The sequence below is a fragment of the Pleurodeles waltl genome, chromosome 9, assembly GCF_031143425.1.
Source record: "Pleurodeles waltl isolate 20211129_DDA chromosome 9, aPleWal1.hap1.20221129, whole genome shotgun sequence".
Taxonomy (NCBI): Eukaryota; Metazoa; Chordata; class Amphibia; order Caudata; family Salamandridae; genus Pleurodeles; species Pleurodeles waltl.
The window spans coordinates 38989434-39006923 of NC_090448.1; the positions used below are offsets into that span (position 1 = coordinate 38989434).

Genomic DNA, 17490 nt, shown 5'->3' on the forward strand with positions numbered 1-17490 from the left:
GTGAGCAGATTATATTGGTTGGAACCTTACTCTCATTTTGTGAACCAACACTACTCTACTAGTTGGTATTAACACCCCATAAAAAGAAAACATTGCATCACTTTTATTAAAGTAGGTCAGACCTCAGTTGCCGTTAGAGCTGTTTAATGGAGAGAAATGTTCAATAATTAGATTTTCCAGGTTCAAGGCCTCATGATTAGTAGTTTTGGTGCTCAGTGTGGGGATGGATGGCGGCATGTAACTCTGTTGTGAGATCTCATGGACAACCCTGCACTAGCTGTTCACCTGTAAATCTGAGAAGTTTGTTTGTCTGCACTGCCTATTGTTTCCCACTGGGTTTGGTTAAGAGAAGAGTGCACCATTCTCCATTCTTTATACTGGCATTGTGGCTTCATACTGTGTGTGGCAGGGCTCTAGAGGGCACCGAAGCAGACAGACCTGCCATCATGGCTTGTGCACCAGGGTGTTCTTGAAGTCCAACAGACCATGTTCTCTGCCACCTGGTTTACACAGCAGCAGGTTGTGTGTTGAAGAGTTTGTGTGTTAATGAGAATATGGCCGGTCAGGCAGGCAGGCTGACATTGTAGTGTCATTGGGAGAAATTTTTGCGCGCATCAACTATCTCCACGGGCAGCAAGATAACTTGTGCTTCATTACTCAGATGACAGAATGTTGATTTGGGCTTCTGAGAAAGAATGCTAAATTATTTACTCTTTTTTTTTTAACAATTGACTCTCCTGATAAACATTTACAACTAACAAAAGTAATTTGGGGGGGCAAGGCAAACTGCAGTTGATAAAAAGGAGTGAGACCCATTGTAAAGGAGAAAGAGGACCAAGGAGTAAGGTGAATGAGAGCTGGTCATGGGATGGAAGATAATGGGAGCAAGTTACAAGACAGAAGGGCAAGGGAAACAAGGTACAAAGTGGAGCAAGGAGAGGACCAATGTAAAAGATGGATGAGAGAGTGAAGCTTACCACAAGGCAGAAATGAGAGCCGAGTGAGGTCCAAGCTGTCAGCGAGAGGAAACATGACACAGATCTTGAATTGTTCCTTAAGAAAAAGAGACACAGTTTAAAAAGTATCGAAAGTAAAGAGCTGAGTACCATTGCTAGCAATAACACCAATGCAGACCTTCAAAAGTCTGATATCCTTACTCTCAGACCCAGAAGGATCCATTTCTGTGGTCACATGCAGAGTAGAAAGGAGGCTGAGAAATATGTGCTCAATAGAAACTGCATAATCAACACAGTCATTTGCATTTAGTGTGTCATTGTGTAATAGTGATGAACGGGAAAGGTGAGGAAGATTGTAAACATCTGAAGCCAAAATGCCAATTTGTGGCATCTGACATTTTGTCACAGATACAAACCCTGAGGCATAGGGTTATGTACCAAGTATATATATTTTCTACTCCTTCTAAGGAATCTCTCCCTGGGTGTCAGACATCCTTACCCTAATTAGCTGTATTGGGGAACACCCACATAATGGCAATTTTTCAGTCATTTGCCAGAAAAAACGTATTTCCCATCAGTCCACCTCTAAGCTACATCTGAGTACACCGGACATTAGGGTTTTCAATGGGTTTGAAGAACCCATAGGCCGAACAGGCTGCTGTGGAGATAGACATTAATCTCGGAATCCACAGGCACCATCTGTGGCGTCCCTCAAGCTTCATCCCTCAACTCCCACCCTCTTCAACACCTACATGACACCGTTAGCCGTCATCGTCAGAACCCACGATCTCAACATCATATCCTACGTCAACGATACCCAGCTTGTCCTCCCACTTTCAGCAAAGTCAGCAAACCCCACTACCACTAAGACCAACTTCTACAACTGCATGAAGAACAACTGCCTGAAGCTCAACACTGACAAGACTGTAGTGCTTATCTTTGGCAACCATGCCACCATCTGGAATCATACCTAATGGCCCACTGAACTCAGGCCCACTCCCACACCAACGGACCAAGCCCGCAACCTCAGCCTCATCCTGACAGCAAAGTCACCATGAAATGACACATCAACACAGTTTCCTCCGCCTGCTTCCACATTATCTGATTGCTCTGAAGAATCTTCAAATGGCTCCCCATCAGCATGAGCAAACAGTCAGGCAAGCCCTAATTACCAGCCAGCTGGACTATGGCAACTCACAGTATGCGGTAAGTGCCACCCCGAACTCATGAGGAGGCTCCAGACGATACAGCACTCAGTGGCCAGATTGATCCTCAACCTGCCCAAGCAGACCCACATCACCCAACACCTCAGAAACCTCCACTGGCTCCACTTCCAGAAAAGCTACCAATTCAAGTTACTGACATGCCTATAAAGGCCCCCAAGACCAAGGGCAGCATACATTAACCACAAACTGAATTTCCACCAACCATCCAGAAACCTATGATCCGCCTCCCTCCCCCTCGCACAGACACCGTTCATCCACCAGAGCCTCAGCAGAGGCAACTCCTTCACAGTGCTTAATTTGTGCTTGTTGTTTCTGGTGCACCGGAGCACTGATACTTATTTTTGAGGGCTGGAGCTTAGTTTTCTGCATCAGGCATTTACTGCGAGCAAAAGACACATGTGGGAAAGGCGGAGGAAGAGAAAAACGAAAAAGCGTTGAAAGGGAGAAAGCAGAAAGCTGCAAGAGTGAGCCAAGAGACAGGGAGTGGGTGTAAATGGATTAAAGAGGCCCGAGAAGGCTTTAGGATTACACTGCCTTGATGTTCTGTATTTGCACATTTAATTGCAACAGCTGCTTGTTTCATAGTTTTGGGCACCGGCACCTTTTTATTTACAAATTAAGCACTGCTCCTTCACCCACCTTGTCACCAAGTCCTGGAACGCCCTCCCCCCTCTACCTCTGAGCATCGCCCTTGCTGACCGACTTCAGGAAGAGACTCAAGGCCTGGGTCTTCGACTAAGCCCACCAACTCAGCACCTGGATACCCTCACGGGTGATAAGCCGCGCTTTACAAGTACTAAATGATTGAAGCTGAAATGGCAGTTTTGAAACATTTAGAAAGCAGTTTTAGTAAAAATAAATTGTGAGTACATTAATTAAGAAAATGTATTGAAACTAACAAGTTTTTTTAAAAGGACAATGTTACATTCGTTTTAAAAGATAGAGAGAAGCCTTTAAATTCTTAAATGTTATAAAAATAATTGTATATAAATGTAAGCCTACAAGTTTAACTTTGAAGTACAGTAGTACAGTGTCCTTTAAAGTGTATTTTGTAATATTTGCCAAGTTATGTGAGTTATTTCGTCTGCAAGTTGTTTAAAAGCCTTGTGTTGTATGGTGGGTATTATGAGAATGTTGATTAAGTCATGTGTGCAGAAAACAAACTGTTTTTGTAATATTTGTCCATTTAAAAAAACATTCACATTTACTGGTAAATTTTGCATTCAACTTTCTCCAAATTGTTAACATTCAGAGTCCATACATAACCACCTCAGAAGAATGTCAGTAATCAGTGTTCATAGACTGATGAATGTCATTTGGGTGGTCTTGGATGGGGAATGTCAATTGCCTATTGAGCTGAGTTTGCCTCATTAATTTCAACAGGACAGTTGAGTTGCCCTGGAAGGCTACTCTGTTGCTTGAATGATAATTTACCTTAACAAACAAAAGACAAGAAATTTCTGGTAAACAGTTTGTTTAATTAAACATTATGGTCTGAGGACTGTCTCTCAATTTACATTGGATGAAGCATGTTTTTATACTTTTGCCTAGTGTCATAAAGTCATAAAAGAATTTCCTTTCTTGGTGAAAAATGTGAAAAGATGTCAAGGAAGCATAAATATAATTCCAGATAGTAAATGCAGCTGGGCCTTGACATGGCATGGGCACAATGTGGGCCAATGGGTACGTGTCCAGATGTCCGTCATGGGGGGGCGTGTGGTTGCTGCGTGTGCTGTGTGAGTTGCATCCTTAATGGCTATGTGTTCTTAACTACATGTGGCATCTAACTTTATGGTGTGTTTGGGAATTCACACGTCCCTCTGGCCATGTGTGCTTTATTGGGGTCAATCTCTGGGGCGATTGTAGTGTTGCTGTTTATCTGTGGGATCTGATCTAAATTTTCTTGCTATTTATGTTTGGCTGCCTGCTAAGTGTTGCCCCACTAGTGACCTGTCAGTCATTAACCTCAGGCTTAGGACTCAGAGCCTGCCTGACCATGTACCTATGTGTCGGGGTGGACGGAGAGTTCACGACAGGGGAATCTAATTGCGGTGATGCAGACTTTACTCGTGTATATAAATGTATTGCGGTGTGCATCGACCTCAATTACTTCAATATTAACAACTCCATTAAAGTCATTAGGGAGATTGAGTTGACCTGGAATGTGACTCCATTAAATTCAATAGGTGGGATGACGTTGCCCTGGAATATGACTCCATTAAAGTCATTAGGTAGATTGAGTTGACCTGGAATGTGACTCTATTAAAATAATTTGGGAGATTGAGTTGATCTGGAATGTGACTTCATTAAAGTCATTAGGGAGATTGAGTTGATCAGGAATGCGACTCCATTAAAGGCATTAGGGAGATTGAGTCATTAGGGAGTTTGAGTTGACCTGGAATGTGACTCCTTTAAAGTCATTAGGGAGATTGAGTTGACTTGTAATGTGGCCCCATTGAAGCCATTAGGGGGACTGAGTTCACCTGTAATGTGACTCCATTAAAGTCATTAGGGAGATTGCATTGACCTGGAATGTGACCCTATTCAAGTCATTAGGCAGATTGAGTTGACCTGAAAGGTGACTCCATCACTGCCATTAGGGAGATTAAGGGGGTTATTCTAACTTTGGAGGAGGTGTTAATCCGTCCCAAAAGTGACGGAAAAGTGACGGATTTACCACCAGCCGTATTAAGAGTCCATTATATCCTATGGAGCTCGTAATACGGCTGGTGGTATATCCGTCACTTTACCGTCACTTTTGGGACGGATTAACACTCCTCCAAAGTTAGAATAACCCCCTAAATCACCCTAGATTGAGTTGACCTGGAATGTGACTCAATTCACATCATTAGGTAGATTGAGTTGACCTGGAAGGTGACTACATTACAGTCATTAGAGAGAATTAGTTGACCTGGGAGGTGACTCCATAAAAGCCAGTGGTGCTCAAAGACGGCATAATTCTTGGTACTTGTAATTCTTCATCATTCCTGGAACTAAAGTCAAGGGTCCTTCTGGTAAAGTGTGCTCACTACTTGACACAAATTCTGTTTTTGTCTTAAAGCCAGGGGCGGCTGGTGTTCAAGGGCTAAGGGGCTGCACCCCTAGCCTTTTTTGGCCTCTCTAGTGAAGCATATATCTAAATACATGATGAAAGTAAAACATTTTCTGCATAACACTTTCAGAGTGAAAGTCGTGCACTTTCAAAAGCCCCACTGTGCCTGCGTGAGTATGTGGCTGAAAGCTGCACAGTAGGGCTGACGGGGCTTGCCCACACAAAGCCCTTACGTTTTCTCAGAATGCAGTGACGTCCCTGGCTTATCTCCTCCTCCACCAGGAGCCCTGATAGTAAACATCCTGGAGCATTTGTCTGTTCAGCCCGGGTTTCTAAGAACTTCATCCCACTCTGATATTATTACTCCACCCTTTCCTATATGCTCAAATGGTGGGGTGTGATCAGAAGGCCTTACTGACCACACCCCACTCTATGACGCAATGGTTAAGGGTCGGTTGAGAAGCATGTTACCAGAGGTCACATTTTATTAAGAGAATGTGGCATTGCGTAAAATAAATCCCCTTTTCCTGAATTACAAGCAGTCTGTGACAGAGAAATTGAATAAATACAATAAATAACTTCATCCAGGGCTCTATGGGAGACAGGAGTGTGACCTGAAGACCTCAAGTCATAAATATGCCAAAGACAACCCTGCACACAAGTAAGTCAGAGCTCTATCTTTTTTACAGACAATAAGAAAAAAATCTGTTCTCTCAGCTCCCCTCTCCCTTCCCTTCACTGCCTCTGTAGGTGATTTGGTTCCAGTAATTTATCATGGCTAGTTATGCTCCTTTTATTTCTTCTGCAGACTAATGATCTGATATGTCATATTAAACATGTAATCTGCAGCTCAAATAAAAGCGTAGCTATTATCACTGAAACTGCTGGATACTGGATGGGTGAGGCAATGTGTGTTTGTTTGAATAAGTGTTTGCAAGGCTTGACTGAGTGGCTGAGAAAATGTGGGCGTCTGTGTATAAGAGTTGTGTGAATGGCAGTGGATGACAATGTGGATGAGTGAATGGGTAGGCGACCAAAGGCAGTGGGTGAGTAGGTGAATGGAAATAAGGGGGTAGTGAGGCTCACTCACAATGTGCAATTCCAACTTGGATTTGTGCCCCACCACTGCTTAAAGCAATCATCTGTTTTCATAAAAGAGCAGCTGTGAGGTCTTAAACATGAACAGAAACTCTGTGAAAACTAAACCTGAACGACTTTGAAAGATACAGTTTCAAAACATGCATGTCCTTTGTGACTCTAAACATTAGTTTCTGTTTTCCAAGAATTTCAATGTTGAGGAATTCAAACTGAAAGCCAAGAAACCTAAAGAGAAAATATTCTGCAGAAATTATCTACATTGCCAATTGAACACCAAATCCGCAGTTCACCCCAGCTGTTGCCATCAACTGTTCCAACAATTACCCCTTTCTTTGACTTTCAACACCAGGCTACATAAACAAGAGACCTACTCCTTAACTCACACTTATCCAAACCAGTCAAATTCTACGCAGGCAAAATGGAGTTATTCAGAGTGTCTGATACTCCTAGCAAAGAATGGCTGCCATGCGGGCTGATCCATACTATAAATGGTTCTGCAACAAGACCAATGCCTGATGTTGGCTGATCCATTGCATCATTTAGGTATGATAACTGTAGTCTGAGCTAGAATCTGTATGACAGTTCAACAGAGCAATGGCTCTGGCATGGCTGGCTGGATAGATCTGGCAGAGAGACCCTTTGTTTATTATCTCCATGCCAGACCTAAAATATAAAGGAGAAAGAACTAGACTGTTCAGAATGTACGAGGAGAGTCACCAAAATGAATCAACCCTGTTCTAACATGTTTGCATCAGAAGGAACGGTGTGAATGATTGCATTGTTTGATTTTCAAAGGTGTGTTAAATTGTAGAAAGGCCTTTTATCTAGGGTCTAGCTGTTGTGACATTAGTACTTCATTCCTACAGAATTGATTTCATGTGTTTAAAACTGGGCTGATGAAATCAGGCCTTATTTGCAACTCAAGTGCAGGGAAAAGAAAAGTTGGACTTCAATTAGATGAACTTGTATCTGTGGAGTTTTCTTGGGCATGTGTAAGCCTCATGGCTGAAATGAGTATAATGTGTTCGAAAGGAGACCTTGAATGGGTACAGCAGAATCTCCCCTATGAGCCATACCTTCCTCTCATAGATCAACGTATTGTATCGTGTTATTGGATGTGGAAGGTTCCTTGCACTGTTCTCCATGCCTGGCGGGAATGTGCTGCCTTCATATAACACTGACAACTTCACTTTGGAAGTAGAGCCAAAAATAACCTGGATAAGCTTCTCAGTTTGACAGTCTTCTCTTCTCTCCCCTCTCAGGACCTGCTTAATAGCTGCCACAGTGTGGATGTTCAGCAGGCGCACCACTGGCACACCAAAAGCAAGCCAGTGGGAGCCCACCTGCCCCTGGACCGCGCCATGAGCCAGGAACCCTGATCCTCCACCCTCCCACCGCTACCATGCTGCGACCCCTCCCCCGTGCTCTCAACCCGAACGCTGCTCCACACAACACAGAGGAAGCATTCTGCCGTGCTTACTGCAATTTTTCATGGTCTTACCTACACCCAACACTCACTGCACCAACAGGAGCAACAACCCCCTTTCTCACACTCAGAGTCTTGCAGGCACCCACATAACACTCCACAATCGCATGCATGCTCCTCAACACTCACTCACCCACCAAACATTCCACAGAGATCGGGCAGTTGCTGCATGACAATGCCCCTGACCTGCTTTTCCTCACAGAAACCAGGCTGAACCCTGCATTGGCACCTGCCATCGGCACAGTCACTCCCACAGGCTACAAGATTGCCAGGCAAGGCAGACTTCACTAGCCCAGAGGCGAAATCACCGTCATACACAAGCTGCACCACATCCATCAACACGCCATCCTCCAACTTGGAACACCTGTTGTTCAAGCACCATGTCACAGCCAACTTCACCCTAAGCGGCACTCTCATCGACAGATCACCAGGAGCATCACAGACTTCATCTCACCACTCATCCTTAATGCTAGCAATTGCATCCTACTCCGGGACCTGAACTTCCAAGTGCAAGACCACACCGATCTCAACTCAAGGGTACTCACTGAAGACCTTGGAAGCCTGGGCCTCATGCAATGAGTAAAGGGACCTACCCACATTGCCAGACACCTCCTAGACCGTATTTTTACCAACTTCAGCAACATCCGAGTCGATAAGTCCCCTGGACAGACCACACCATTGTCCAGTTAAGCATCCCTGTCCTGGTCCAATGCACATGCACCACCCCCAGACCAGCCCGCCAAAACTGGAACAACATCACTGACAAGGCCTGTAAAAAAGCTGTTGACACCCACCGACCCAAGCACAGCAACAGCCTCCCTAAATGCTGCAGACCATTCAGAACTCAGCAGCCAGAATTACTCTCAACCTCCCACGCGCATTCACATCATACCACACCTGAAGGTGCTCCACTGGTTCCGCATTTGAAAAACTAAGCAAAATTCTAACTCCTCACCCATACTTTCAAGGCGCTACCTAACGCGGGCCCAGCATATCTCAACAATCGCATGTGCTTTCACAAACCTTCCAGACACCTCTGATCCTCCAGACTCCTACTTGTACAAATCCCATGCATATGGAAACCCAGATCAGGCAGTCAAGCATTCTTCTTCATCACTCCAACGGCGTGGAATGACCAGCATCTACACGTAAAAGCCTCCTCCTTACTTCTTGATACCAGTAAGAAGCAGAAGACCTGGCTTTTGGAGCAGTTCCGCAGGGCCCTAGGTGTGTCTAGACTTGCATCTGCTCAGCACCAGCATACCCTCCTGGGTGATAGTGTGCTCTACAAATCTGCATAAAATAACAGAACATCCCATATTGATGGAAGCATGATAAAGCTCACAATGTTACATCTTAATTTGCCACCCACGCTGTAAAGACCCTCACAAGCAACAAATATTTGGTTTCTTCTAGAACCTTCCAGGCTCCTAAACAAACCATCAAGTCCTCAGTTTGGCTGTAATGACCTTTCCCCTAGTCTACATTGTTGTTCTTTTCTCTGCCTTTCAACATTTCTGGGCCTATCAGTCCTCTATTATTCAGTTTCCAATCCTATTACCCCTTACCTACCTTCTGGTCCTTCCTAAAACATAGCATACCGGTCCCCGATAAGCCTTCCCTCACATGGATGCATGGCAGAAGTCCTTCAGAAGTTTCCTGGTGTGACCGTTTCCTGCTTTAATCAATTTAAATCACCTTAATAATTTAATAATACCTTTATTCTCTGACAACATTACTGCTTCTAGAAACTGATGTGCATTACTTCCTCGATGTCCACTCTCGACCTACGTGGTATCAACCAGGTAAGTTTTAAATGCCATTTACCTGTTCTTTGACCCACTCCCTTGACCATATATCAGAATAGTCTACATTAAATTAAATTATCATTAAGTAAATCAGAGTGCATTTAATTATACTACCTAATTATAAAACTAAGACATTCCTAAGACCAAATTAAATAAACCTCATTTACCAGCTTTAAATTACCCTAATGCCAAACCTAACTGCAAATGAGAACTTTTCCTAATTCTGTCGGTCTTAATTAAAAGTAACTATAGCATAACCCTAATACCCACCATAATCATGAAGGATAGTTAATTTCATTTAAAATACATTTGTTCAGTGAATTTACCTGAAACCTAGTGCTGGCCCTACTGATTTGGCTAAATGAATTTGAGTTAATTATTTAACTAAGGTAAAGAAGAATATGTTCCAGTCTAACCATGATGCCACCCTCCACACTTAGTTTACATTTAAATTAAGTCAAAATAAGTACATTTAATTTAACCATAATGCAAACTATATCCATTCCCTAAATTATTTTTTTTATTTAAAGGGTACAAAATTAAATAAAATCTAACTTCAAACTAATGTCAGTGTCATACAGGGAAGTCAAGTCACTGTTACCCTGTCCTTCATGAGGCGGGGCGGCCGCATGGTCATACTGGAACAGAAAATGGACCAGGGCACCCCAGTAAAAGTCCCATTAACCAATGAGATAGATTTAAAAAAATGGCATTGCCATATTGCCCTATATGCCAGTCCAACCCTGGATAACTGTCACTATGACTTGGCAGCCCAGTAGTGGGCAGACTTGCCTGGTCAAAGGTTTGTGTTGACTGAGGCGTCTGAAGCTCTGCAGGTGGATCTAAAAGGACAAAAATAATGGAAAGGTATTTAAGAGGGACACTGAATTTGACTAGATACCACTGTGGTATGTGTGGACACAACACCCTGATGGAAGAGTTACTACAAATGCATATTACTATTTACGCATAGTTAGATTGGCTTCTCTTCAACCTTCCAAGAGAACATTCTTCACTTACGTTCATTTTGGAAAGACTAGCTAGCCAGATACAACATTTGGTGGTGACTCTAAGCTATATTGAACCAATGTGTGCAATCAAGTTGAATGCATTTGAGTTCATAGCTCATACTTTAAATGGAGCTTCAACTATGTGCTATGTATTTATGTCTTGTTCAGGTCCAAAGTTAGGGTTTGTGTCTAGGTTAGATTTTCAGGGCCTTTGTGGCATTTGGGGTGGGGATACACAGTCTTACCAGGGTTTCAGGGAGGGTGTTTGAAAGTTGGCCTCCTATGTGAACAGTCTTTTTCAGCCTTTGGTGGTATAGTTTGACTGTGTGCACACTTTGTGTGGGCATTGCGGTACTGGAGAGGTAAATCGGGTCTGTTCATCTACATAAATGAAAAAGGTGGAAAACTTGACAGCTGCACAGTGTTATATAGTTTTAGCCAACTGGGTGCAGCAGGAGAATGGTAGTCCGTGGAAGAAAGAAATAGTGTAAATTATTACTTGTATTTATGGGTCAAATGAATAAAAGGACTGTCCATAGCTGGTTTGTAGCTGTTCCTTTCTCTCGGAAGGGTATAGATCTATGGAGCATGGTGGTCGAGTGGAGTTCCTGTTTGAGAGAATCTCTGTGTTTGCTATGTGCTGTCTGATCAAAAAAAGAAATAGGCGGAGCCATGGATTGCAGCTAACTAACTTGGTAAAGGTCGTGAAAAGCAAATGGAGGTGCTATGAAAAAACTGAAGCCATTGATTGTGGTGAAGAAAGTTGACCACTCGCATGGTATCTGACATGCTCTGACGAAGGTGCTAATTGGACCTCGTTTAATCCTGGATGTCTTTGGGCTGTCTCAGACGTAATCCACCCATGTTGGAGTTCAACCACAAACCCATCGCAAATCCCAATTCAAAGATAAGCTTTACAACATGCAATGAGCTCCTTCCCCCCTAATTGGTCTCCGACAATGACAAGCCCCTGACCTTCTATGATTTCTGCTTGGACCGATCAGTGTCCTCTCTTCTTCTATACTCCGTCTTCTGGAAGACTCTGCCCATTGTTCTGAGCTTGGCCTCCACATTCTTGTCCAATGGGAAAAAACTAACATATCCTTCCTTTTCTCCCACTTTCTCTCCCAACATTAAATTCCTGATCTTCTGGTTGGTGTGTACATCTTTGGACATGCTTTCTCGCTTGACGCCACAACCTTTGGACACATCTGTTGATCCCTTTTTAATCACCATGTACCCTCACGTTACCCCTTTAGTAGGTAGATTCCTTAAGTCCTCCTGTAGAGATATTTGACCTCTATAAGTTCCCTAAATCAAGTACAATAAAATGGATGCTGTAGGAGGTTTGTGCTTGTGACTCCTCCAGTGTCTGCACGTCGTTCTCGTGCACTCCCTACGTAGAGGGCTGGCCGGACCCTGCGTCGAGATGGAGATGTCAATGTTTTGTCATCTTATATGCGGGCCTGCTTTTCTACCCTTAGGTATTTGAATGGGGGATTCTTAAATGGACGTACAACATGACGTCGCCTACATCAAAACAATAACAGAATAGAATATAAAAAAATTAAAAAGTTATGCTTCCTGTCATAATGGTAAACAATCAACTTTCGAAGCAGTGAAAAGAATAACCTTAACATGCGTTTCCTTTCTAGGAGGACACCATGGAGTATCTGGCAGTGTCCAATGGAGTTGTGGTGGAGCTAGAGGACATAAACCACAAGCCTCCAAACACAACCGAAGAGGCCACGCTGAAATCTCTGGGTCTGGCTCATCCACCTTTCCACTCTCTGATACTGGACCTGACTGCAGTCAGCTCAGTGGACACCGTCAGTGTTAAGGTTTTAAAGAACGTAAGTAGAAGAGCAGATACCAGTCTTTGACCAGTTGCAGCTCTGATGAGGTATTGATACAGCAAACGCACTAATGGTGATGGGAGGATGCTGGCAAATAGTCTAACCAGCATCAATCGCTCAGGTAGCATTCAAACCTATTGTTCTTTTTCTCCACTATGTCACTTCAGACTAGTCCCAAACATATGCAAATCAGCCTTGGGCTTGATCCAGTAGGAACAGTCCAGCCGAAACTGCCAGGCCAGATCCTTTCTGAATTGTAACACAAGCAAAATAAAACCGGTTCAGGTCTAGTTGGGCCTCTTTATTCGGGTGCAGCTTGGTTGCAGTCATACAGTGGCCTGGCAGTCCAGGCTGGAGTTGTCCATTTGGAGCAGGACCATGGCTGATTTGCAGATATCTTGGTCTAGTTTGAGGCAAGGTTTTCTGAATGCTTTTTCCATGTTGGCTAAGTATGGTGTCTGGCCAAACAAAAGACCAATCTGAAAATAAATCATGCTGAAACAGAGGAAGGCCCTGGAAAGCGCGGGTCCTAGGGTACGATGCCCTCTCTGCCCAGCCCTTGTAAGGGCCCTAGCCATTGAGGGACCAGTGCTGTCTGTGCGAGTGCTTTTTGATACTGGAGGTCTAAATGTCAAGTGAGTATAGCAATGCGACACAAAACTGAAAAGCAAATAATATTTATTGAGTGTTGAAAGGGCTGTGAGTAACAAGAGACAAATCCTCCTGGCTCATGACGCTCATCTTCTGCTGTTTACATTTTTTATCTATTGTAGATTTTCAAGGAGTTCGCAGAAATTGAAGTGGATGTTTATCTCAGTGGTTGTCAGGGTAAGTCATGCACCGTACCCGAAAGACATGTCAATGTGGGAGTACATTGATGCTTTCAAATTATGTGGAGTGTAGGTTAAAGTTTTGTGTTTCTTACAGATGCCAGATTTTTCCACTACAAGCTTATATGTAAATAAACTACCACCATAAGCAAAATATAGAAAATGCTGATATGTTGCCAATCTTGGCACTGACTCTCACTCACAGATATTTTGCATCGCGATCTGACGTTCTAGCCTCAATTATTTGCCGCTCTCTTGTGAATCGCAGAATTTCTGAAGTAGTCCTGAGAATGGACAAAACTGTCCCTTCTTGATGTCTTAGTTGTTATGTGCAAAAGACCCCTGGGCAGGTTCTACGCGACAGTGGGTGGAACTCACATTATCCCATGGAGTCTCCCAATATGAATTATGTGGTAAAGTGACCGTATATGTAAGGTGATGCAGCAATCCATGCTGAATCCCCAGCACAATGACTTTCTGTTGTACTCCTGCTTTGTAGAGTCAAAAGGGCGGGACATGCCTTCTGCAAAAGAATTTATATGAAGAGAATGTGAGAGGAGCCTTGTGTAGACCCTTAATGCCTCCAATCCTGATCTTACTTAGCTTGTCTTGGAATTTGATTGGATGCACCCTTTGTGGACTGAAAACAAATTGATGGTGCAAGCATCACTAAAAAAAAAAATTCTCAGGTGTAGAGTGGGAGGGCTGGGGTTTCGCCCACTTCTCCACTATTGTCACAATGCCACTAGCCACTAATTACCCAGAGTGATTGCCCGTTCTATGCTGTCTTGGTTATGCTTTTGATCAGTTTTTCCTACTTGTGGATGGATCGCCTGAGTTTAGTTTGTGTTATCTTCTTTGATTCTCTTGGTTTTGAACCTGCCCCTTTGTTAAAGAGCGGTTGAATCGCCAATGCTTTATTGGAATGGGGCAAGAAAGACAGTAAATCCAGTTACTAGGTGACTTGAAAAACAAATAGATTATTCAAATATGGCTAATGAATTAAAATATTCACATATGACTAATTTATTCTGGAACTTTGAGGGTACTTTTAAATCAGGACTTTAGCAGTTGCCGGTTAGCGAATCAACCATGATTCCGAGGGATAAAGTTTTCTAGCTAACGGTTGTTGCGTAATCTCCCTCAAGTGGATCTGGTTCACCTCCTCGAGTTTAAAAAATGTATGGCTGCAAGAGGAAGATAAAAGGTCTTCTAAATATCTTTTCTTCAAGGTTGAAAACCTGGGCATTAAACTGGTTGGAATCATGGACAGTGCATTGCCTGTACATTTCGAACCTTTCATACATGATACCAATATGACTGGGAAATGGACCAAACAACCTCTCTGTGTCAGGTCGAATAAAGGATGCTAACTTAACAGTAGATTCCTGTTAGGGCACCTGAGAAATATCTGTCTCCGTGACTCGTTAATCAGGTTTAGGATGATAATATTAGGTTTGTATGAGTATTGCAAGCTGTCTGAAGCAGTCCTCGATGACCTTTAACAATTCTCAAACATATTGTTTTGAATACCTATTCCTTTTAATTTATTTTCAATGTGGGCGATGTGTGGGGAGTCAATTACAAACATTTTGCAAAGAAATCTTGTGTTTGTTTCATGCAGCATCCATAAAAAAGTTATTTTAAATCAAAAAAGGAACTCACATACTAGGAATGGGGGGGTGTCACAGAGATTATTTGTAGTAATATTTGTGAGCTGCTGCTGTGTTGCAATATTAAAAACACCAGTCATTATCCCTGAATACTAGATGTAAACACGTTTAAAATTTGGGCGAGTGTGATTGTGCCGTGTCCGTGACCTGACCAAAGAGGCCATGAAAGAGCTGGAATTGGATCCGAAATTAAAAACTGTTCCGAACAGGGCCCCCCAAAATATGTTTGGCCCAGGGCCCCAAAATCCTTAAGATATCCCTGTCCCCAACCGCTCTGCGTCTCTTCTTTTGAAAAGGGTGTTCAGAATGCCAGACTTTCAACTGTATAGTTGGGTTGACGTAGAGGAAGGAATTTACCAATCATTGCATTTAGTACATCCCCAAATCACAGGACATCACTTTCTTATTTCACAATGCCATTAAAATCTGACATGGGTGTTTATTGACATTTTATTTAAAAACAATCAAGCTGTTGATGGTACAAGCGCAAGCCGATGTCTGACAAGATGTCGACAAATTTCTTGGCTTTGCTGAAATCATAACCACCTCACCTCCATGGCCAAGTCCTACAATTGCAGTAGGATTCTTCTGGAAGGAGTTGGGGGATGTATGGATATCTGCAGTAGTGGGGCAGAAGTTGAGAGTGACCTGCAGCCCTTTGAGTCTCTCGGCCCAGCTGTCTCTATGTGACCAGTTAAGATATTTCCCAATCCAGTGTAGCGTGCCACCGCTCATCACATGTGCTTTTATGGCTATTTTATTGGAAGCTGAAATGCAGGAGGGAGAGGGGTTAATATTTCCCATATCTTGGACACTTGAACCTCAATTGAATAGATATCAGGAGGCAATCTTTGCTATTCTTTCCGACATATGCATACTTACATTTTTAACACCATGGCCATACTCTGGTTAGTCCTCGCTCGACCTTGGTTAGAGGTCAAGTGCCCAAGCCTCATGGAGAAGGAGAACAGGATTATCCATTGTGTGCAGTAGAGTTTTCATTGCTGCAAAATTACTTATAGAGGCTTTAATGGTTCAAAAAATGGCATCCTTTAAAAGTTATCTGCATGGAACAAATATCGTTATTTGGCCAAGATCGCCTTGCATTTCTCCCTGTTCTGGTTTAATTGTCCCTTTTTGACGAGTTCTTTAATAGTTAGCAAATACCTGTAATTTTCTGTAATATATTTTAATGAACTTTTAGCACCCCAATTTAAAACAAGTACTGTGCTCGGTCTCATTGTGTGATTGCTTGGTGTTTACCACTATTGGCTTTGCAGCTGCTTGTAAAATTGCACTGGCAAAGCCAATAGCCACGGCCACCCAATCTAGCAGACTCTTTTCAATCTCCAAAGTAAACACAAATATATTATTTTATCTTTTGGTCGCAGCAGCTTTTATTGATTCCTTCTGAACAACTCTGTGCACGGGTTCTTTACTATTTGATGTGGGTGTCCTGGCGAATAAGGCAAAGCCTGGACTGTTACCTTGAGATGGTCTTTTGAACAGGGCACATTTTACTGCACTTTTGGCAATCAATCAATCAATCAATCAGTACTTCTATAGCGCGGCTAATCACCAGTAGGGTCTCTAGGCAAGCACCAGTGACAATTGTAACACCTAATCTGTAAACCGCCAATGTATAGCAGGTGGCTAGGAACTATAGACGCACTTCTCTGTGTGTCCTAATCTATATGCAGAATTAATAATCCCTAAAGGGTGCTCCAAGGGAGGAAAAGAGGCCACCAAACACTTTTAGCGAAGCCACAAGGATTCCATTAATTGAAGGAGCCCCACAAGCATCCAAATTATTGAATGTTCAATAGTCAAGTCCATTCAAATTGAGACTTCTTTGTTTCGGTCTTCAGAATGAACCTAAAGGAGCTTCTTCAGCTTCACAAGCCCTCGCAGTTCCATCGACACATAATAAGCCAATATGTCTGTTAATCTGTACACCGGTCACATCAGAATACATGGGGAAATGTACCGGACCACATCAGGTTCCCCATGATCACTCTCTGGTGAGCTGTCGGCGGATCCACCTAGGAGTCATTCGGATCCACGTTTATACTAATTCAATCTACACACTTGATGACCCTTCTGAAGTCTGCATAATTTGTAATTTGGCTGAACAAGAAACCTACTTCAGCGTCATATCTTCAATGGGGCTTTTCGCTCTTGCGTAATTGGCCGCTTCCTTTTGGCCAGGTTCATGCTATAGAAATACCGTGCACATACATACATACATATATACATACATACATATATACGTACAGAAACTAGATGGAAAGAAATACCATCAACATCACCAGTCTCTCCCCACAGAACACTTTACTTCCCTTCAATTGAGCAAGCAAGTGGAAACAATGTTATCAGAAATGTCTTTATAACATCTATCTTTGTTTCACCAAAAACAGAACAGAGCTTAATTCTTAAAATAATAAGTGCTTGGGCCCACATGTTTTCTCAGGACCCGCAGCCAGTATAGCTGAAGG

At 42.9% G+C, this 17490-nt stretch overlaps 1 protein-coding gene across 6 annotated transcripts in view; it reads left to right on the plus strand.

The window, feature by feature from the left end:
* The window catches only part of LOC138258904 (solute carrier family 26 member 6-like), a 201260-nt gene that overhangs the window by 163523 nt on the left and 20247 nt on the right, over positions 1-17490 (plus strand). For all 6 annotated transcript variants that reach the window (XM_069206223.1, XM_069206226.1, XM_069206220.1 and 3 more), the window contains exons 17-18: positions 12292-12489; positions 13266-13320. In XM_069206223.1, the coding sequence (XP_069062324.1) occupies positions 12292-12489; positions 13266-13320 (253 nt within the window). The remainder of the gene's footprint in view (positions 1-12291; positions 12490-13265; positions 13321-17490) is intronic.